The 24103-nt window shown below is 52.4% G+C and overlaps 1 protein-coding gene across 6 annotated transcripts in view; it reads left to right on the forward strand.

Annotated features, from left to right (window-relative positions):
- LOC147092832 (EH domain-binding protein 1-like) overlaps positions 1 to 24103 on the forward strand; it is a 118258-nt gene that overhangs the window by 88159 nt on the left and 5996 nt on the right. For all 6 annotated transcript variants that reach the window (XM_085976082.1, XM_085976083.1, XM_085976085.1 and 3 more), the window contains 6 exons: positions 3670 to 3772; positions 5422 to 5507; positions 12831 to 12951; positions 13810 to 13909; positions 20444 to 20517; positions 22198 to 22312. In XM_085976082.1, coding sequence (XP_085832208.1) covers positions 3670 to 3772; positions 5422 to 5507; positions 12831 to 12951; positions 13810 to 13909; positions 20444 to 20517; positions 22198 to 22312 — 599 coding nt within the window. The remainder of the gene's footprint in view (positions 1 to 3669; positions 3773 to 5421; positions 5508 to 12830; positions 12952 to 13809; positions 13910 to 20443; positions 20518 to 22197; positions 22313 to 24103) is intronic.

Here is a 24103-nt window from a genome sequence, read left to right on the forward strand (position 1 = left end):
TGCGTTTTTCCAGCGTTTTCTGTTGTTATTTCGATTGTCTATTATTTGGGCTGATCGTCATGTGCTGAGCTGTTCACCGTCAGCCTGTGCCCCGCTAACAGGATTATCCCTTGACGCCGATAACAAGATGGGTTCGGATAATGAAAGCATTCGGCCGTTGGGATCTCCTCCTCATTCCTCCCCATTCAGCTCCCTCTTGCATGAGTCCAGGCTTCCACCACCCTTCCGGGAGACAGCTGGCGATCTCCCGCCATGTGAAGAAACATTTATCGACATCTCCCTGAAACTTGTCTTTCGCAAACATGTGGCCTCTTGACCTTTGCCCTGTGGTCCCCTCAACCCTGGCTCTGTGCCCTCTTGACCCTGTCTCCTCAACCCCAACCCGGTGCCCCCTTTACCCTGACCCCTTGCTCCCGAGTTTCCTTTCACTATCCCACCCTCTACACTCTACACTAGAAGCCTCCGGATTATGAAGAGTGTGGCTTGCGAGGCCTGGCTTTCTGGCCCCCAAGGAAGATGGTTGTAGTTGTTGAAGGTCAATCATCACAGCCCCAGGACATCGCTGCAGGAGTTCCTCAGGGCAGTGTCCTAGGCCCAGCCATCTTCAGCTGCTTCATCAATGACCTTCCCGCCAACATAAGGTCAGAAATGGGGATGTTTGCTGATGACTGCACAGTGTTCAGCGCCATTCGCAACTCCTCAGATAATGAAGCAGTCCATGCCCGCATGCAACAAGACCTGGACGACGTTCAGGCTTGGGCTGACAAGTGGCAGGTAACTATCGTGCCACAGAAGTGCCAGGCAATGACTATCTCCAACAAGCGAGAGTCTAACCACTTCCCCTTGACATTCAATTGCATTACCATCGCCCAATCCCCCTCCATCAACATCCTGGGGGTCACCATTAACCAGAAACTTAACTGGATCAGCCACATAAATACTGTGGCAATAAGAGCAGGCCAGAGGCTGGGTGTTCTGCAGCGAGTGTCTCACCTCCTGACTCCCCAAAGCCTTTCCACCATCTACAAGGCACAAGTCAGGAGTGTGATGGAATACTCTCCACTTGCCTGGATGAGTGCAGCTCCAACAACACTCAAGAAGCTCGACACCATCCAGGACAAAGCAGCCCACTTGATTGGCACCCCATCCACCACCTTAAACATTCACTCCCTCCACCACCGGCATACCGTGGCTGCAGTGTGCACCATCTACAAGATGCACTGCAGCAACTCGCCAAGGCTTCTTCGGCAGCACCTCCCAAACCCGTGACCTCCTCCACCTAGAAGGACAAGGGCAGCAGGCGCATGGGAACACCACCACCTCCAAGTTCCCCTCCAAGTCACACACCATCCTGACTTGGAAACATATCGTGCGTTCCTTCATCGTCGCTGGGTCAAAATCCTGGAACTCCCTAACAGCACTGTGGGAGCACCTTCACCACACGGACTGCAACGGTTCAAGAAGGCGGCAATTAGGGATGGGCAATAAATGCTGGGCCTTGCCAGCGACGCCCTGTTCCTATAAACGAATAAAAAAAAAAGTCACTCACCCCCAGGGTGTGTCTGTCTTCATATTCTTTGAATTCGATGTTTATTCATTCTCGGGACACGGGGGGCGATTACTGGCTGTCTCCAGTTTGATGCAACTGACTGGCCACTTCAGAGGGTCAGTTAAGAGTCAAGCATATTGGTGTGGGAGTGGAGTCACATATAGGCCCAGACCAGATTTGAGCAAAGATGTCTTACTGCAATTATATAGGGTCCTGGTGAGACCACACCTGGAGTATTGTGCACAGTTTTGGTCTCCTTACGTAAGGAAGGATATACTTGCCACAGAGGGAGTGCAACGAAGGTTCACCAGACTGGTTCCTGGGATGGGGGGATTGTCCTATGAGGAGAGATTGAGTAGACTAGGCCTATATTCTCTAGAGTTTAGAAGAATGAGAGGTGATCTCATTGAAACATACAAAATTCTTACAGGGCTTGACAGGGTAGATGCAGGGAGGATGTTTCCCCCTGGCTGGGGAGTCTAGAACCAGGGGTCACAGTCTCAGAATGAGGGGTCGGCCATTTAGGACTGAGATGAGGAGAAATTTCTTCACTCAGAGGGTGGTGAATCTTTGGAATTCTCTACCCCAGAGGGCTGTGGAGGCTCAGTCGTTGAGTATATTCAGGGCTGAGATCGATAGATTTTTGAATATTAAGGGAATCAAAGGATATGGGGATAGTGTGGGAAAGTGGAGATGAGGTAGAAGGTCAGTCATGATCTTATTGAATTGCGGAGCAGGCTCGAGGGGCCGAATGGCCGACTCCTGCTCCTAATTCCTATGTTTCCTCCCCTAAAGGACATTAGTGAACCAGTTGGGCTTTTACGGCAATCTGATACCTCACGGTCACTTTTACTGATACCAGTTTGTTGTTTCCGGATTTATTTAAACTGAATTCAAATTTCAGAATGACAGAACTCGCATTTCCTTGGTTACTAGTCCAGGCCTCTGGATTACTCGTCCAGTACCATAACCATCACACTCCGTATAGAATTTGAGGCTTTGCGTTTAGATTTTTTATCGGTGTCCCTTAAAAGAAATAAAGGACTTGCATTTCTATAGCGTCTTTCACGACCTCCGGACTTCCGAAAGCACTTTACAGCCAATGAAGTACTTTTTGAAGTGTAGTCACTGTTACATACGAACATACGAATTAGGAGCAGGAGTAGGCCATTCGCCCCCTTGAACCTGTTCCGCCACTCAATAAGATTGTGGCTGATCTGATTACTCCACATTCCCGCCTACCCCCGATAACCTTTCACCCCCCTGCTCACCAAGAATCTATCTACCTCTGCCTTAAAAATATTCAAAGACTCCGCTTCCACCGCCCTCTGAGGAAGAGAGTTCCACAGACTCACCACCCTCTGTGAGAAAAAATTTCTCCTCATCTCCGTCTTAAATGGGCGACCCCTTATTTTTAAACAGTGACCCCTAGTTCTAGATTCTCCCACAAGAGGAAACATCCTCTTCACATCCACCCTGTCCAGATCCCTCAGGATCTTATATGTTTCAATCAAGTCACCTCTTACTCTTCGAAACTCCAGCGGATACAAGCCCAGCCTGTCCAACCTTTCCTCATAAGACAACCCGCCCATTCCAGGTGTTAGTCTGGTAAACCTTCTCTGAACTGCTTCCAACGCATTTACATCCTTCCTTAAATAAGGAGACCAATACTGTACACAGTACTCCAGGTGTGGTCTCACCAATGCCCTGTATAATTGAAGCATAACCTTCCTACATTTTGTAATGTAGGAAACGCGGCAGCCAATTTGCACACAGCAAGCTCCCACAAAACAGCAACGTGACAATGACCTGTATTTTAGTGATGTTGGTTGAGGGATAAATATTGGCCCAGGGCACCGGGGAGAACTCCCCCCTGCTCTTCTTCCAATAGTGGCTGCGGGATCTTTTACGTCCCACCCTGAGAGGGCAGACGGGGCCTCAAGTTCAACGTCTCACCCGAAAGCCGGCACCTCCGACCTCAAGTACTGGTACCGGAAGTGTGGGCCTAAATTTAGCCCCTGCTGAGGCGAGAACGTTTGGACACCCTGAGGATCTGCTCCAAGACCGCTCCCGCCGTGAGCTACGCCTGATTCTTTGACTTTTGTTCCCCGGCTCCACAGCTGGACGTTACTGAGGTGCAGATCGAAATCTCCCCCGAGCCTGGTACCAAGCTGCCTTCGCCTGGGCAGGGCAGAGCCCACCAAGACACGGAGCCGCGCCCAGGTACGTTGGCTGTGCCATCCTTACGGGTACACGTCTGAGCGCGGTGGTGGGGGGGCGGGGGGGAGCGCCATTGTGTATCTCGCTCAGAGGCGAGGGAAAGACGGAGGGTTGGTGGGGAGTCTCTTTCGTTCGGTCCGTATGCAACCAGATCTATCTCCCCAACTGCCCTCCCCCCCCCCCCCGCCCCGCCCCCCCGAAGGCTGAGGCTCCATGGGGCCCGAGAGCAGACTCCGGTCTTGCTTTGTGCTGCTTACTATGGTCTGGATCAGCGCGACTCTGGGAGTTGCTACCACTCCTGAGACAGCACTGACGTCAATCCGACATCCGTCAGCATTTAGCGGAGGGGATCAGTCGTAGAATCTCACAGCACGGAAGGAGGCCATTCGGCCCATCATGCCTGTGCCGGCTGTTTGAAAGAGCTCTCCAATTAGCCCCACTCTCCCCCGCCCTTTCCCTGTAGCCCTGCAAATTTTTTGCTTTTCAAATATTTCTCCAATTCCCTTTTGAAAGTTACTATTGAATCTGCTTCCACCGCCCTTTCAGGCAGCGCATTCCGGATCACAACAACTCGCTGCGTAAAAACATTCTCCTCATCTCCCCTCTGGTTCTTTTGCCAATTATCTTAAATCTGTATCCTCTGGCTACCGACCCTCCTGCCACTGGAAACAGTTTCTCCTTATTCACTCGATCAAAACCCCTCATGATTTTGAACACCTCTATTAAATCTCCACTTATCCTTCTCTGCTCTAAGGAGAACAACCCCAGCTTCTCCAGTCTCTCCACGTAACTGAAGTCTCTCATCCCTGTATCATTCTGGAAAACCTCCTCCACACCCTCTCCAAGGCCTTGACATCCTTCCTAAAGTGCGGTGCCCAGAACTGGCCACAATACGCCAGCTGGGGCCGAACCAGTGTTTTATAAAGGTTTAGCATAACTTCCTTGCTTTTGTACTCTATTCCTCAATTGATAAAGCCCAGGATCCCGTATGCCTTTTTAACCGACTTCTCAACTTGTCCTGCCACCTTCAACGATTTGTGTATCACATAGTAATATATACACCACAGAAACAGGCCATTCCGCCCAGCTGGTGCATGCTGGTGTTTATGCTCCACTTGAGCCTCCTCCCACCCCTCTTCATCTCACCCCATCAACATATCCTTCTATTCCTTTCTCCCTCGTGTGTTTATCGAGCTTCCCCTTAAATGCATCGATACTATTCGCCTCAACCACTCCCTGTGGCAGCGAGTTCCACATTCTCACCACTCTCTGGGTAAAGAAGTTTCTCCTGAATTCCCGATTGGATTTATTAGTGACGATCTTATATTGATGGCCCCTAGTTCTGGTCTCCCCCACAAGTGGAAACATCTTCTCTACGTCGACCCTATCAAACCCTTTCACAATCTTAAAGGCCTCGATCAGGTCACCCCTCAGTCTGCTATTTTCTAGAGACAAGAGCCCCAGCCTGTTCAAACTTTCCTGATAGGTAGAAAATCTTAGTTCTGGTATCATTCAAGTAAATCTTTTTCGCACCTTCTCCAGTGCCTCGATATACTTTGTGTAGTATGGAGACCAGAATTTTACTAACACCCCGCTCAGGAGCGGCTGCTGTTGCCGTTCACGGCTTAACTTTGTTTACCGCTGACCCGCAGAGATGAAGAGGCAGAAGTCGTTGCAGGAGCAGCGGGCTCGGGAGAAGGAGAATGTTCCCGAGACCAAGGCCGAGGAGGACACTCCGGTACGTACTGCACCCGAGGCGCTGGCCTCCTTCCCGGGGCCGCTTCCCCCCCATCAGTCCCCGCTCTTCACCCCACTGGCCAAGAAAAGGAACATCCACCGGATATTCGGCCACAGGGGGCATCACAGTTGACCATGTCTCTCTTGGCAACAGCATGCACATAGGTTTCAGCAGCAGTTGGGGGGGAGGGGGGTGGTGGCGACTGGCATAGTGAGAAGGAGAGAGATTGTGAGCAGCAGAAGGAACTCGAGGCTGTGTCCGTCCAATCTTAGGGCTGTGCTGTATAACCCTGAGGTACAGTACTGGGGGGTACAGGTCTGTCACTGTATAACACTGGGGTACAGTACTGGTGGGTACAGGTCTGTCACTGTATAACACTGGGGTACTGTACTGGTGGGTACAGGTCTGTCACTGTATAACCCTGAGGTACAGTACTGGTGGGTACAGGTCTGTCACTGTATAACACTGGGGTACAGTACTGGTGGGTACAGGTCTGTCACTGTATAACACTGGGGTACTGTACTGGTGGGTACAGGTCTGTCACTGTATAACACTGGGGTACTGTACTGGTGGGTACAGGTCTGTCGCTGTATAACACGGGTACAGTACTGGTGGGTACGGGTCTGTCACTGTATAACACTGGGGTACTGTACTGGTGGGTACAGGTCTGTCGCTGTATAACACGGGTACAGTACTGGTGGGTACAGGTCTGTCACTGTATAACACTGGGGTACTGTACTGGTGGGTACAGGTCTGTCACTGTATAACACTGGGGTACTGTACTGGTGGGTACAGGTCTGTCACTGTATAACACTGGGGTACTGTACTGGTGGGTACAGGTCTGTCGCTGTATAACACGGGTACAGTTCTGGTGGGTACGGGTCTGTCACTGTATAACACTGGGGTACAGTACTGGTGGGTACAGGTCTGTCACTGTATAACACTGGGGTACTGTACTGGTGGGTACAGGTCTGTCGCTGTATAACACGGGTACAGTACTGGTGGGTACGGGTCTGTCAGTGTATAACACGGGTACAGTACTGGTGGGTACAGGTCTGTCAGTGTATAACACTGGGATACAGTACTGGTGGGTACAGGTCTGTCAGTGTATAACCCTGGGGTACAGTACTGGTGGGTACAGGTCTGTCACTGTATAACACGGGTACAGTAATGGTGGGTACAGGTCTGTCAGTGTATAACACTGGGATACAGTCCTGGTGGGTACAGGTCTGTCCCTGTATAACACTGGGGTACAGTACTGGTGGGTACAGGTCTGTCGCTGTATAACACTGGGATATAGTACTGGTGGGTACAGGTCTGTCACTGTATAACACTGGGGTACAGTACTGGTGGGTACAGGTCTCTCACTGTATAACACTGGGATACAGTACTGGTGGGTACAGGTCTGTCACTGTATAACCCTGGGGTACAGTACTGGTGGGTACAGGTCTGTCGCTGTATAACACTGGGGTACAGTACTGGTGGGTACAGGTCTGTCGCTGTATAACACTGGGGTACAGTACTGGTGGGTACAGGTCTGTCACTGTATAACACTGGGGTACTGTACTGGTGGGTACAGGTCTGTCACTGTATAACCCTGAGGTACAGTACTGGTGGGTACAGGTCTGTCACTGTATAACACTGGGGTACTGTACTGGTGGGTACAGGTCTGTCACTGTATAACACTGGGGTACTGTACTGGTGGGTACAGGTCTGTCGCTGTATAACACGGGTACAGTACTGGTGGGTACGGGTCTGTCACTGTATAACACTGGGGTACTGTACTGGTGGGTACAGGTCTGTCGCTGTATAACACGGGTACAGTACTGGTGGGTACAGGTCTGTCACTGTATAACACTGGGGTACTGTACTGGTGGGTACAGGTCTGTCACTGTATAACACTGGGGTACTGTACTGGTGGGTACAGGTCTGTCACTGTATAACACTGGGGTACTGTACTGGTGGGTACAGGTCTGTCGCTGTATAACACGGGTACAGTTCTGGTGGGTACGGGTCTGTCACTGTATAACACTGGGGTACAGTACTGGTGGGTAGAGGTCTGTCACTGTATAACACTGGGGTACTGTACTGGTGGGTACAGGTCTGTCGCTGTATAACACGGGTACAGTACTGGTGGGTACGGGTCTGTCAGTGTATAACACGGGTACAGTACTGGTGGGTACAGGTCTGTCAGTGTATAACACTGGGATACAGTACTGGTGGGTACAGGTCTGTCAGTGTATAACCCTGGGGTACAGTACTGGTGGGTACAGGTCTGTCACTGTATAACACGGGTACAGTAATGGTGGGTACAGGTCTGTCAGTGTATAACACTGGGATACAGTCCTGGTGGGTACAGGTCTGTCCCTGTATAACACTGGGGTACAGTACTGGTGGGTACAGGTCTGTCGCTGTATAACACTGGGATATAGTACTGGTGGGTACAGGTCTGTCACTGTATAACACTGGGGTACAGTACTGGTGGGTACAGGTCTCTCACTGTATAACACTGGGATACAGTACTGGTGGGTACAGGTCTGTCACTGTATAACCCTGGGGTACAGTACTGGTGGGTACAGGTCTGTCGCTGTATAACACTGGGGTACAGTACTGGTGGGTACAGGTCTGTCGCTGTATAACACTGGGGTACAGTACTGGTGGGTACAGGTCTGTCACTGTATAACACTGGGGTACAGTACTGGTGGGTACAGGTCTGTCACTGTATAACACTGGGGTACAGTACTGGTGGGTGCAGGTCTGTCACTGTATAACACTGGGGTACAGTACTGGTGGGTACAGGTCTGTCACTGTATAACACTGGGGTACAGTACTGGTGGGTACAGGTCTGTCGCTGTATAACACTGGGGCACAGTACTGGTGGGTACAGGTCTGTCGCTGTATAACACTGGTACAGTACTGGTGGGTACAGGTCTGTCGCTGTATAACACTGGGGTACAGTACTGGTTGGTACAGGTCTGTCGCTGTATAACACTGGGGTACAGTACTGGTGGGTACAGGTCTGTCGCTGTATAACACTGGGGTACAGTACTGGTGGGTACAGGTCTGTCGCTGTATAACACTGGGGTACAGTACTGGTGGGTACAGGTCTGTCACTGTATAACCCTGGGGTACAGTACTGGTGGGTACAGGTCTGTCCCTGTATAACACGGGTACAGTACTGGTGGGTACAGGTCTGTCACTGTATAACACGGGTCCAGTACTGGTGGGTACAGGTCTGTCACTGTATAACACGGGTACAGTACTGGTGGGTACGGGTCTGTCGGTGTATAACCCTGGGGTACAGTACTGGTGGGTACAGCTCTGTCACTGTATAACACGGGTACAGTACTGGTGGGTACAGGTCTGTCCCTGTATAACACGGGTACAGTACTGGTGGGTACAGGTCTGTCCCTGTATAACACGGGTACAGTACTGGTGGGTACAGGTCTGTCGCCGTATAACACTGGGATACAGTACTGGTGGTTACAGTCTGTCCCTGTATAACACTGGGATACAGTACTGGTGGGTACAGGTCTGTCACTGTATAACACTGGGGTACAGTACTGGTGGGTGCAGGTCTGTCAGTGTATAACACTGGGGTACAGTACTGGTGGGTACACGTCTGTCACTGTATAACACGGGTACAGTGCTGGTGGGTACAGTTCTGTCACTGTATAACACTGGGGTACAGTACTGGTGGGTACGGGTCTGTTGCTGTATAACATGGGTACAGTACTGGTGGGTACAGGTCTGTCACTGTATAACACTGGGGTACAATGCTCGTGGGTACAGGTCTGTCACTGTATAACATGGGTACAGTACTGGTAGGTGCAGGTCTGTCCCTGTATAAACCTGGGGTACAGTACTGGTGGGTACAGGTCTCTCACTGTATAACAGTGGGGTACAGTACTGGTGGGTACAGGTCTGTCACTAACACTGGGGTACAGTACTGGTGGGTACAGGTCTGTCACTGTATAACACTGGGGCACAGTACTGGTGGGTACAGGTCTGTCACTGTATAACACTGGGGTACAGTACTGGTGGGTACAGGTCGTCACTGTATAACACTGGGGTACAGAACTGGTGGGTACAAGTCTGTCCCTGTATAACACGGGTCCAGTACTGGTGGGTACAGGTCTGTCCCTGTATAAACCTGGGGTACAGTACTGGTGGGTACAGGTCTCTCACTGTATAACAGTGGGGTACAGTACTGGTGGGTACAGGTCTGTCACTGTATAATACTGGGGTACAGTACTGGTGGGTACGGGTCTGTCACTGTATAACACGGGTACAGTACTGGTGGGTACAGGTCTGTCGCTGTATAACACGGGTACAGTACTGGTGGGTACAGGTCTGTCACTGTATAACACGGGTACAGTACTGGTGGGTATGGGTCTGTCAGTGTATAACCCTGGGGTACAGTACTGGTGGGTACAGGTCTGTCCCTGTATAACTGGTACAGTACTGGTGGGTACAGGTCTGTCACTGTATAACCCTGGGGTACAGTACTGGTGGGTACAGGTCTGTCACTGTATAACACTGGGGTACAGTACTAGTGGGTACAGGTCTGTCACTGTATATCACTGGGGTACAGTACTGGTGGGTACAGGTCTGTCAGTGTATAACACGGGTACAGTACTGGTGGGTACAGGTCTGTCAGTGTATAACCCTGGGGTACAGTACTGGTGGGTACAGGTCTGTCCCTGTATAACTGGTACAGTACTGGTGGGTACAGGTCTGTCACTGTATAACCCTGGGGTACAGTACTGGTGGGTACAGGTCTGTCACTGTATAACACTGGGGTACAGTACTGGTGGGTACAGGTCTGTCAGTGTATAACACTGGGGTACTGTACTGGTGGGTACACGTCTGTCACTGTATAACACTGGGGTACTGTACTGGTGGGTACAGATCTGTCACTAACACTGGGATACAGTACTGGTGGGTACAGGTCTGTCGCTGTATAACACGGGTACAATACTGGTGGGTACAGGTCTGTCACTGTATAACACGGGTACAATACTGGTGGGTACAGGTCTGTCACTGTATAACACGGGTACAATACTGGTGGGTACAGGTCTGTCACTAACACGGGTACAGTTCTGGTGGGTACAGGTCTGTCGCTGTATAACACTGGGGTACAATACTGGTGGGTACAGGTCTGTCGCTGTATAACACTGGGGTACAGTACTGGTGGGTACAGGTCTGTCACTAACACTGGGGTACAGTACTGGTGGGTACAGGTCTGTCACTGTATAACTGGTACAGTACTGGTGGGTGCAGGTCTGTCACTGTATAACACTGGGGTACAGTACTGGTGGGTACAGGTCTGTCACTGTATAACACGGGTACAGTACTGGTGGGCACAGGTCTGTCACTGTATAACACTGGGGGTACAGTAATGGTGGGTACAGGTCTGTCACTGTATAACACTGGGGTACAGTACTGGTAGGTACAGGTCTGTCACTATAACACGGGGGTACTGTACTGGTGGGTACACGTCTGTCACTGTATAACACTGGGGTACTGTACTGGTGGGTACAGATCTGTCACGGTATAACACTGGGGGTACAGTACTGGTGGGTCAAGGTCTGTCACTAACACTGGGATACAGTACTGGTGGGTACAGGTCTGTCGCTGTATAACACGGGTACAATACTGGTGGGTACAGGTCTGTCACTGTATAACACGGGTACAATACTGGTGGGTACAGGTCTGTCACTGTATAACACGGGTACAATACTGGTGGGTACAGGTCTGTCACTAACACGGGTACAGTTCTGGTGGGTACAGGTCTGTCGCTGTATAACACGGGTACAATACTGGTGGGTACAGGTCTGTCGCTGTATAACACTGGGGTACAGTACTGGTGGGTACAGGTCTGTCACTAACACTGGGGTACAGTACTGGTGGGTACAGGTCTGTCACTGTATAACTGGTACAGTACTGGTGGGTGCAGGTCTGTCACTGTATAACACTGGGGTACAGTACTGGTGGGTACAGGCCTGTCGCTGTATAACACTGGTGTACAGTACTGGTGGGTACAGGTCTGTCACTGTATAACACTGGGGTAGAAACATAGAAACATAGAAGATAGGAGCAGCAGTAGGCCATTCGGCCCTTCGAGCCTGCTCTGCCATTCAACGAGATCATGGCTGATCATCTAAACCCTAGCACCCGGTCCCTACACCGACAGCCATCCCACCCAAGCCCTATCCCCGTAACCCCACGTATTTAATCCCCCCTAACACTAAGGGTCAATTTTTTATCATGGCCAATCAACCTAACCCGCACATCTTTGGACTGTGGGAGGAAACCGGAGCACCCGGAGGAAACCCACGCAAACACGGGGAGAATGTGCAAACTCCACACAGACAGTCACCCGAGGCCGGATTTGAACCCGGGTCCCTGGCGCTGTGAGGCAACAGTATTAACCACTGTGCCACCGTGCTGCCCCAAACAGTACTGGTGGGTACGGGTCTGTCACTGTATAACACTGGGGTACAATACTGGTGGGTACAGGTCTGTCACTGTATAACACGGGTACAGTACTGGTGGGCACAGGTCTGTCACTGTATAACACTGGGGGTACAGTAATGGTGGGTACAGGTCTGTCACTGTATAACACTGGGGTACAGTACTGGTAGGTACAGGTCTGTCACTATAACACGGGTACAATACTGGTGGGTACAGGTCTGTCACTGTATAACACTGGGGGTAGAGTAATGGTGGGTACAGGTCTGTCACTGTATAACACTGGGGTAAAGTACTGGTGGGTACAGGTCTGTCACTAACACGGGTACAGTTCTGGTGGGTACAGGTCTGTCACTGTATAACACTGGGGTACAGTACTGGTGGGTACAGGTCTGTCACTGTATAACACTGGGGTACAGTACCGGTGGGTACAGGTCTGTCACTGTATAACACTGGGGTACAGCACTGCTGTGTACAGGTCTGTCCCTGTATAACACGGGTACAATACTGGTGGGTACAGGTTTGTCACTGTATAACACTGGGGTACAGTACTGGTGGGTACAGGTCTGTCGCTGTATAACACTGGGGTACAGTACTGGTGGGTACAGGTCTGCCACTGTATAACACTGGGGTACAGTACTGGTGGGTACAGGTCTGTCACTGTATAACTGGTACAGTACTGGTCGGTACAGGTCTGTCAGTGTATAACACCGGGGTACAGTACAGGTGGGTACAGGTCCGTCACTGTACAACCCTGGGGTACAGTACTAGTGGGCACTGAATGCCGCCTGCATTATGTGCCTCGCCCATTCCACCGCTCGAAGCTGACCAGTGTGTGTCTGCCCCCAGAGGTTCCGGGACACCAGTCAGTACGTGCTTGGGGAACTGAGCGCGCTGGAGAGCGAGCAGAAGCACATCGACTCCCGCGCGGCCGTCGTCGAGACGGAACTGCGGAACATCATGAATGCCGGTGAGTGAACTGGGGGGGAGAGGGAGACGAGGGGGGAGAGGGAGGAGAGGAGGGGGGAGAGGGAGAAGAGGGAGGGGAGGGGAGGGGAGAGGGAGAGGAGGGGGCAGAGGGAGAGGGGGGGAGCGGAGGGAGAGGGGGAGAGGGAGAGGAGGGGGGAGAGGGAGAGGGGGGAGCGGAGGGAGAGGGGGAGAGGAGAGGGAGAGGGGGGAGCGGGAGAGGGAGAGGAGAGAGGGGAGAGGAAGGAGGAGGGGGAGAGGAGAGGGAGAGGGGGCAGCGGGAGAGGGAGAGGAGAGAGGGGAGAGGAAGGAGGAGAGGGAGAGGGAGGGGGGGAGAGGAGAGCGAGGAGGGAGAGGAGAGGGAGGGGGGAGAGGAGGGGGGAGAGAGAGGGAGGGGGCGAGGGGGGAGAGGGGGTGGGGGGAGAGGCGAGAGGGGTGGGGGAGAGGCGGGAGGGTGGGGGAGAGGGATGGGAGGGGGGAAGAGGGGAGGGGGAGGGGGAGGGTGTGGGAGAGGGGGAGGGGGAGGGTGTGGGAGAGGGGGGAGGGGAGGGTGTGGGAGAGGGGGGAGGGGAGGGTGTGGGAGAGGGGGGAGGGGAGGGTGGGGGAGGGGGGGGTGGAGAGGGGAGGGAGTGTGGGGGAGATGTGATGGGGAATATCTCTGTATCTCAGTGTGCCTGCCCCTGAACTGTGCACACGTGTGTCAGTGTGCGAGTGGTGTGTCTCTGTACGCTCACACTCACACTCACCTCCCTCCCGTCTGTCTGTGGGAGATCACTGGTAGCCCTCAGAAGGTGAGATCCCCGACGGGGGAGTTGAAGCTCAGTTTCTTGTTCTGAAATGCAACAATAATTGATGGTTCCAGGGAGCAGCAGGATGAAGGAGGAAGAGTTAATCCAGGAGTGGTTCGTACTGGTGAATAAGAAAAACGCACTGATTCGGAGACAGGACCAACTGCAACTACTGTGAGTCTCTGAAGCACTTCAAATCCTTGCTGTGGTAGTTTTAGATTCTCATTCTGTCCCCTCCCATTCCCCTCCCTTCCCCCCCATTCCCCCCATCCCACATTCTCTGCTCCCTACTGAAAGGGGGCTGACTGTTCTTGAGGTGTCAGCTGACAAAAGAGGCCATTGTGTCAGCCTGCTCTGGGTGGTGTTGGTTGACCAACAAACGTGCAACGTCAGTGCTGGGGAAATTCAGCCTCCCAGTGTCCCATCAAACACCCCCAGGGCAGGTACAGCACGGGTTAGATACAGAGTAAAGCTCCCTCTACACTGTCCCATCAAACACCCCCAGGGCAGGTACAGCACGGATTAGATACAGAGTAAAGCTCCCTCTACACTGTCCCATCAAACACCCCCAGGGCAGGTACAGCACGGATTAGATACAGAGTAAAGCTCCCTCTGCACTGTCCCATCAAATACTCCCAGGGCAGGTACAGCACAGGTTAGATACAGAGTAAAGCTTCCTCTACACTGTCCCATCAAACACCCCCAGGGCAGGTACAGCACGGGTTAGATACAGAGTAAAGTTCCCTCTACACTGTCCCATCAAACACTCCCAGGGCAGGTACAGCATGGGTTAGATACAGAGTAAAGCTCCCTCTACACTGTCCCATCAAACACTCCCAGGGCAGGTACAGCACGGGTTAGATACAGAGTAAAGCTCCCTCTACACTGTCCCATCAAACACTCCCAGGGCAGGTACAGCACGGGTTAGATACAGAGTAAAGCTCCCTCTACACTGTCCCATCAAAAACTCCCAGGGCAGCTACAGCACGGGTTAGATACAGAGTAAAGCTCCCTCTGCACTGTCCCATCAAACACTCCCAGGGCAGGTACAGCACTGGTTAGATACAGAGTAAAGCTCCCTCTACACTGTCCCATCAAACACTCCCAGGGCAGGTACAGCATGGGTTAGATACAGAGTAAAGCTCCCTCTACACTGTCCCATCAAACACTCCCAGGGCAGGTACAGCACGGGTTAGATACAGAGTAAATCTCGCTCTACACTGTCCCATCAAACATTCCCAGTGCAGGTACAGCACGGGGTTAGATACAGAGTAAAGCTCCCTCTACACTGTCCCATCAAACATTCCCAGTGGAGGTACAGCACGGGTTAGATACAGAGTAAAGCTCCCTCTACACTGTCCCATCAAACACTCCCAGGGCAGGTACAGCACGGGGTTAGATACAGAGTAAAGCTCCCTCTGCACTGTCCCATCAAACACTCCCAGGGCAGGTACAGCATGGGTTAGATACAGAGTAAAGCATCCTCTAAACTGTCCCATCAAACACTGCCAGGGCAGCTACAGCACGGGGTTAGATACAGAGTAACGCTCCCTCTACACTGTCCCACCAAACACTCCCAGGGCAGGTACAGCACGCGGTTAGATACAGAGCAAAGCTCCCTCTACACTGTCCCATCAAACACTCCCAGGGCAGGTACAGCATGGGTTAGATACAGAGTAAAGCTCCCTCCACACTGTCCCATCAAACACTCCCAGGGCAGGTACAGCACGGGTTAGATACAGAGTAAAGCATCCTCTACACTGTCCCATCAAACACTCCCAGGGCAGGTACAGCACAGGTTAGGTACAGAGTAAAGCTCCCTCTAAACTGTCCCATCAAACACTGCCAGGGCAGGTACAGCACAGGTTAGATACAGAGCAAAGCTCCCTCTAAACTGTCCCATCAAACATTCCCAGGGCAGGTACAGCATGGATTAGATACAGAGTAAAGCTCCCTCTACGCTGTCCCGTCAAACACTCCCAGGGCAGGTACAGCATGGGTTAGATACAGAGTAAAGCATCCTCTAAACTGTCCCATCAAACACTCCCAGGGCAGGTACAGCATGGATTAGATACAGAGTAAAGCTCCTTCTGCACTGTCCCATCAAACACTCCCAGGGCAGGTACAGCATGGGTTAGATACAGAGTAAAGCATCCTCTAAACTGTCCCATCAAACACTCCCAGGGCAGGTACAGCACGGGGTTAGATACAGAGTAAAGCATCCTCTACACTGTCCCATCAAACACTCCCAGGGCAGGTACAGCACAGGTTAGATACAGAGTAAAGCTCCCTCTAAACTGTCCCATCAAACACTCCCAGGGCAGGTACAGCACGGGTTAGATACAGAGAGAAGCTCCCTCTACACTGTCCCATCAAACACTCCCAGGGCAGGTACAGCACGGGTTAGATACAGAGTAAAGCTCCCTCTACACTGTCCCATCAAAAACTCCCAGGGCAGCTACAGCACGGGTTAGATACAGAGTAAAGCTCCCTCTGCACTGTCCCATCAAACACTCCCAGGGCAGGTACAGCACTGGTTAGATACAGAGTAAAGCTCCCTCTACACTGTCCCATCAAACACTCCCAGGGCAGGTACAGCATGGGTTAGATACAGAGTAAAGCTCCCTCTACACTGTCCCATCAAACACTCCCAGGGCAGGTACAGCACGGGTTAGATACAGAGTAAATCTCGCTCTACACTGTCCCATCAAACATTCCCAGTGCAGGTACAGCACGGGGTTAGATACAGAGTAAAGCTCCCTCTACACTGTCCCATCAAACATTCCCAGTGGAGGTACAGCACGGGTTAGATACAGAGTAAAGCTCCCTCTACACTGTCCCATCAAACACTCCCAGGGCAGGTACAGCACGGGGTTAGATACAGAGTAAAGCTCCCTCTGCACTGTCCCATCAAACACTCCCAGGGCAGGTACAGCATGGGTTAGATACAGAGTAAAGCATCCTCTAAACTGTCCCATCAAACACTGCCAGGGCAGCTACAGCACGGGGTTAGATACAGAGTAACGCTCCCTCTACACTGTCCCACCAAACACTCCCAGGGCAGGTACAGCACGCGGTTAGATACAGAGCAAAGCTCCCTCTACACTGTCCCATCAAACACTCCCAGGGCAGGTACAGCATGGGTTAGATACAGAGTAAAGCTCCCTCCACACTGTCCCATCAAACACTCCCAGGGCAGGTACAGCACGGGTTAGATACAGAGTGAAGCATCCTCTACACTGTCCCATCAAACACTCCCAGGGCAGGTACAGCACAGGTTAGGTACAGAGTAAAGCTCCCTCTAAACTGTCCCATCAAACACTGCCAGGGCAGGTACAGCACAGGTTAGATACAGAGCAAAGCTCCCTCTAAACTGTCCCATCAAACATTCCCAGGGCAGGTACAGCATGGATTAGATACAGAGTAAAGCTCCCTCTACGCTGTCCCGTCAAACACTCCCAGGGCAGGTACAGCATGGGTTAGATACAGAGTAAAGCATCCTCTAAACTGTCCCATCAAACACTCCCAGGGCAGGTACAGCATGGATTAGATACAGAGTAAAGCTCCTTCTGCACTGTCCCATCAAACACTCCCAGGGCAGGTACAGCATGGGTTAGATACAGAGTAAAGCATCCTCTAAACTGTCCCATCAAACACTCCCAGGGCAGGTACAGCACGGGGTTAGATACAGAGTAAAGCATCCTCTACACTGTCCCATCAAACACTCCCAGGGCAGGTACAGCACAGGTTAGATACAGAGTAAAGCTCCCTCTAAACTGTCCCATCAAACACTCCCAGGGCAGGTACAGCACGGGTTAGATACAGAGAGAAGCTCCCTCTACACTGTCCCATCAAACACTCCCAGGGCAGGTACAGCACGGGTTAGATACAGAGTAAATCTCGCTCTACACTGTCCCATCAAACACTCCCAGGGCAGGTACAGCACGGGTTAGATACAGAGTAAAACTCCCTCTACACTGTCCCATCAAACACTCCCAGGGCAGGTACAGCACGGGTTAGATACAGAGTAAAGGTCCTTCTACACTGTCCCATCAAACAGTCCCAGGACAGGTACAGCACGGGTTAGATACAGAGTAAAGCTCCCTCTACACTGTCCCGTCAAAGACTCCCAGGGCAGGTACAGCATGGGTTAGATACAGAGTAAAGCATCCTCTAAACTGTCCCATCAAACACTCCCAGGGCAGGTACAGCACGGGGTTAGATACAGAGTAACGCTTCCTCTACACTGTCCCATCAAACACTGCCAGGGCAGGTACAGCATGGATTAGATACAGAGTAAAGCTCCCTCTACACTGTCCCATCAAACACTCCCAGGGCAGGTACAGCACGGGTTAGATACAGAGTAAAGCTCCCTCTACACTGTCCCATCAAACACTCCCAGGGCAGGTACAGCACGGGTTAGATACGGAGTAAAACTGCCTCTACACTGTCCCATCAAACACTCCCAGGGCAGGTACAGCATGGGTTAGATACAGAGTAAAGCATCCTCTACACTGTCCCATCAAACACTCCCAGGGCAGGTACAGCATGGGTTAGATACAGAGTAAAGCTCCCTCTACACTGTCCCATCAAACACTCCCAGGGCAGGTACAGCATGGATTAGATACAGAGTAAAGCTCCCTCTACACTGTCCCATCAAACACTCCCAGGGCAGGTACAGCACGGGTTAGATACAGAGTAAAGCTCCCTCTAAACTGTCCCATCAAACACTGCCAGGGCAGGTACAGCACGGGTTAGATACAGAGTAAAGCTCCCTCTACACTGTCCCATCAAACACTCCCAGGGCAGGTACAGCATGGATTAGATACAGAGTAAAGCTCCTTCTGCACTGTCCCATCAAACACTCCCAGGGCAGGTACAGCATGGGTTCGATACAGAGTAAAGCATCCTCTAAACTGTCCCATCAAACACTCCCAGGGCAGGTACAGCACGGGGTTAGATACAGAGTAAAGCATCCTCTACACTGTCCCATCAAACACTCCCAGGGCAGCTACAGCACGGGTTAGATACAGAGTAAAGCTCCCTCTACACAGTCCCATCAAACACTGCCAGGGCAGGTACAGCACAGGTTAGATACAGAGTAAAGCTCCCTCTAAACTGTCCCATCAAACACTCCCAGGGCAGGTACAGCACGGGTTAGATACAGAGAGAAGCTCCCTCTACACTGTCCCATCAAACACTCCCAGGGCAGGTACAGCATGGGTTAGATACAGAGTAAAGCTCCCTCTGCACTGTCCCATCAAACACTCCCAGGGCAGGTACAGCATGGGTTAGATACAGAGTAAAGCATCCTCTAAACTGTCCCATCAAACACTCCCAGGGCAGGCACAGCATGGGTTAGATACAGAGTAAAGCTCCCTCCACACTGTCCCATCAAACACTGCCAGGGCAGGTACAGCACAGGTTAGATACAGAGTAAAGCTCCCTCTACACTGTCCCATCAAACACTCCCAGGGCAGGTACAGCACGCGGTTAGATACAGAGCAAAGCTCCCTCGACACTGTCCCATCAAACACTCCCAGGGCAGGTACAGCACAGGTTAGATACAGAGTAAAGCTCCCTCTAAACTGTCCCATCAAACACTCCCAGGGCAGGTACAGCATGGATTAGATACAGAGTAAAGCTCCCTCTGCACTGTCCCATCAAACACTCCCAGGGCAGGTACAGCACGGGGTTAGATACAGAGTAAAGCATCCTCTACACTGTCCCATCAAACACTCCCAGGGCAGGTACAGCATGGGTTAGTTACAGAATAAAGGATCCTCTGCACTGTCCCATCAAACACTCCCAGGGCAGATACAGCACGGGTTAGATACAGAGTAAAGCTCCCTCTACACTGTCCCGTCAAACACTGCCAGGGCAGGTACAGCACGGGTTAGATACAGAGTAAAGCTCCCTCTACACTGTCCCATCAAACACTCCCAGGGCAGGTACAGCACGGGTTAGATACGGAGTAAAGCTGCCTCTACACTGTCCCATCAAACACTCCCAGGGCAGGTACAGCACGGGTTAGATACAGAGTAAAGCTCCCTCTACACTGTCCCATCAAACACACCCAGGGCAGGTACAGCACGGGTTAGATACAGAGTAAAGCTCCCTCTACACTATCCCATCAAACACTCCCAGGGCAGGTACAGCACGGGTTAGATACAGAGTAAAGCTCCCTCTACACTGTCCCATCAAACACTCCCAGGGCAGGTACAGCACGGATTAGATACAGAATAAAGCTCCCTCTACACTGTCCCGTCAAACACTCCCAGGGCAGGTACAGCATGGGTTAGATACAGAGTAAAGCATCCTCTAAACTGTCCCATCAAACACTCCCAGGGCAGGTACAGCACGGGTTAAATACAGAGTAAAGCTCCCGCTACACTGTCCCATCAAACACACCCAGGGCAGGTACAGCACGGGTTAGATACAGAATAAAGCTGCCTCTACACTGCCCTGCCAATATACCTGAACCCCAACCTCTTCCCCACAATTCTGAGACTCCCCGACACCCACACTATGATCGCCGGTGCTCAGAGCTTTGGGTTTTGGAAGCGATTCACCACAGCACCAGTCGGTTAGACCCAGGCAGGCCTCGGACTGATCAAGTCCAATGTCAGCGCCCTGTCCCCATGCTCTTGGGATCGGGCAGGGTGGTGAAGACTCTAACCCTCACCGGACTTACTCTCTTTTTTATAGGGAGGAGGAGCAGGATCTCGAGCGAAGGTTTGAGTTGCTCAATCGGGAGCTGCGGGCCATGATCGCCATGGAAGGTAGGATATCCCACCCCCCTTCGCTGTGGCCTCTCGGCCTCGGGTGCTCCACTCCGAGTCTATAGCTTTTCATCTATTGGCTGTCGGTTTGTCCCCCCCCAACCCCCATGCCCAGCAGCTGGCTATTGGACTGCAGCGTGCGTCATGGATGATCCCGATCGCTGGGCAAGCGATCAGGAGTAGCCACCGAATCGCGGCTAATTCAGTGCGGACGGGGACTCCTACTTGTGACCTTCCTAATCCCGTACGCCTCAGCCAGTCATTGGGTGAACCCAGTGAGCAACACCGACCCCCACACCGCCAGCCCCACCTGAGGGGTAAACTTTGTATTGATTTTTACAAACATCGGCTGTGGCTCTGTGAGTAGCACTTTCTGCGCCCTTTGTCAGAAGGTCGTGGGTTCGAGCCCCACTCCAGAGACTTCAGTACTGAGGGAGCGCTGCACTGTCGGAGGGGCAGTACTGAGGGAGCGCCGCACTGTCGGAGGGGCAGTACTGAGGGAGCGCCGCACTGTCGGAGGGGCAGTACTGAGGGAGGGCCGCACTGTTGGAGGGGCAGTACTGAGGGAGCGCCGCACTGTCGGGGTGGGGCAGTACTGAGGGAGTGCTGTACTGTCGGAGGGGCAGTGCTGAGGGAGCGCCGCACTGTCGGAGGGGCAGTACTGAGGGAGCGCCGCACTGTCGGAGGGGCAGTACTAAGGGAGGGCCGCACTGTCGGAGGGGCAGTACTGAGGGAGTGCTGTACTGTCGGAGGGGCAGTGCTGAGGGAGCGCCGCACTGTCGGAGGGGCAGTACTGAGGGAGTGCCGCACTGTCGGAGGGGCAGTGCTGAGGGAGCGCCGCACTGTTGGAGGGGCAGTACTGAGGGAGCGCCGCACTATCGGAGGTGCAGTACTGAGGGAGTGCCGCACTGTCGGGGTGGGGCAGTACTGAGGGAGTGCCGCACTGTCGGGGTGGGGCAGTACTGAGGGAGCGCCGCACTGTCGGAGGGGCAGTACTGAGGGAGTGCCGCACTGTCGGAGGGGCAGTACTGAGGGAGCGCCGCACTGTCAGAGGGGCAGTACTGAGGGAGCGCCGCACTGTCGGAGGGGCAGTACTGAGGGAGTGCCGCACTGTCGGAGGGGCAGTACTGAGGGAGTGCCGCACTGTCGGGGTGGGGCAGTACTGAGGGAGCGCCGCACTGTCGGGGTGGGGCAGTACTGAGGGAGCGCCGCACTGTCGGAGGGGCAGTACTGAGGGAGTGCCGCACTGTCAGAGGTGCCGTCTTTCGGATGAGACGTTAAACCGAGGCCCCGTCTGCTCTCTCAGGTGGACATAAAAGATCCCACGGCCACAATTTCAAAGAAGAGCAGGGGAGTTCTCCCTGTTGTCCTGGGTCCAATATTTATCCCTCAACCAACGCCTAAAAATAGATATCTCATCTTTATCACATTGCCGTTTGTGGGAGCTTGCTGTGTGCAAATTGGTTGTTGCGTTTCCTACATTACAACAGTGACCACACTTCAAAAAATAAAGTGGCTGTAGTGTGTTTTGGGACCTCTTGTGGGTTGTGAAAGGTGCTATAGAAATGCAATTTCTTTCTCTCCTGTTTCTATTTTTTTTTCCTTCTTTCTCTCTCTCACTTTCTCTCTCTCACTTTTTCTCTCTTTCTGTCTGTCTCACTCTCTCTCTATCTCACACAGAGTGGAAGAAGACAGATGCTCAGCAGCGAAGGGAGCGCCTGTTACTAGAGGAACTGGTTACGCTGGTCAACAAGAGGGACACACTGGTCCGAGACCTCGATGCAAAGGAGAGATTGTGAGTTTGACGGAATCCTTCTATGGTTAAGAAACCGGAGAGCTAAAACCCGCAGAGAACGTCTGGGTTTTTTTTGGAGTGCTTTCACGATTAGTTGGTGTTTACATACAAAGTTTGATGGATGGCCTCAGGCAGCCACATAGACTTACTAATGTAGAGTCCAAGAACTGAGAGGTTGTTACTATCAGGAAAGGCTGAACAGATTGGTGGTCTTTTCCCCAAAGAAGAGAAGGCTGAGGGGTGACCTGATAGATGGTCAGGCAATGACTGTCTCCAACAAGCGAGAGTCTAACCAGCGCCCCTTGACATTCAACGGCATTACCATTGCCCAATCCCGCACCATCAACATCCTGGGGGTCACCATTGACCAGAAACTTAACTGGACCAGCCACATAAATACTGTGGCTACAAGAGCAGGTCAGAGGCTGGGTATTCTGTGGCGAGTGTCTCACCTCCTGACTCCCCAAAGCCTTTCCACCATTTACAAGGCACAAGTCAGGAGTGTGATGGAATACCCTCCACTTGCCTGGATGAGTGCAGCTCCAACAACACTCAAGAAGCTCGACACCATCCAGGACAAAGCAGCCCGCTTGATCGGCCCCCCATCCACCACCTTAAACATTCACTCCCTCCACCACCGGCGCACCGTGGCTGCAGTGTGTACCATCTACAAGATGCACTGCAGCAACTCGCCAAGGCTTCTTCGGCAGCACCTCCCAAACCCGCGACCTCTACCACCTAGAAGGACAAGGGCAGCAGGCGCACGGGAACACCACCACCTCCAAGTTCCCCTCCAAGTCACACACCATCCTGACTTGGAAATATATCAGCCATTCCTTCATCGTCGCTGGGTCAAAATCCTGGAACTCCCTCCCGAACAGCACTGTGGGAGCACCTTCACCACAGGACTGCAGCGGTTCAAGAAGGCGGCTCACCACCGCCTTCTCAAGGGGCAACTAGGGATGGGCAATAAATGCTGGGCCTTGCCAGCGACGCCCAAAATCCCATAAATGAATTTTAAAAAAGAGGTTCGATAGGGTAGACGTAGAGAAGATGTTTCCACTTGTGGGGGAGACCAGAACTAGGGGCCATCAATATAAGATCGTCACTAATAAATCCAATCGGGAATTCAGGAGAAATTTCTTTACCCAGAGAGTGGTGAGAATGTGGAACTCGCTGCCACAGGGAGTGGTTGAGGCGAATAGTAGAGATACACTTAAGGGGAAGCTGGATAAACACATGAGGGAGAAAGGAATAGAAGGATATGCTGATCGGGTGTGATGAAGAGGGGTGGGAGGAGGCTCGTGTGGAGCATAAACACCGGCACGGACTAGTTGGGCTGAATGGCCTGTTTCTGTGCTGTAGAAAGTAGATTTTTGAGGCTACTGGCATCGAATGGGTAGGACGGCAGTGCTGCCGCCCGCCTCTTAGTGGCGCTGCTGAGCATAGCGGCCTTTCCCCAGTGGGTAGCGCCACTAGCAGGGCCTCAGTGGTACTGCAGCTGTCTGCACCAACCACACTCCCTGCCTCTGACTCTTTCCGCACTGTAAAACTTAAGCCTCTCTCTATTTTGTGCCTGATATTCCTGTTTAAACAGACAACTATTACGAGAAAATGCATTGATGCATTAGCCCACTCCAGAGACTTGAGACCCATAATCCAGGCCCACAATCCCGGTGCCGGTACTGGGGGAGCGCTACACTGTCGGAGGGGCAGTACTGAGGGAGCGCCGCACTGTCGGAGGGGCAGTACTGAGGGAGCGCCGCACTGGCGGAGGGGCAGTACTGAGGG

The sequence above is a fragment of the Somniosus microcephalus genome, unplaced genomic scaffold (genome assembly GCF_052327205.1).
Source record: "Somniosus microcephalus isolate GS21.2 unplaced genomic scaffold, FLI_Smic_1.0 unresolved_chr2, whole genome shotgun sequence".
NCBI classification, from domain to species: domain Eukaryota; kingdom Metazoa; phylum Chordata; class Chondrichthyes; order Squaliformes; family Somniosidae; genus Somniosus; species Somniosus microcephalus.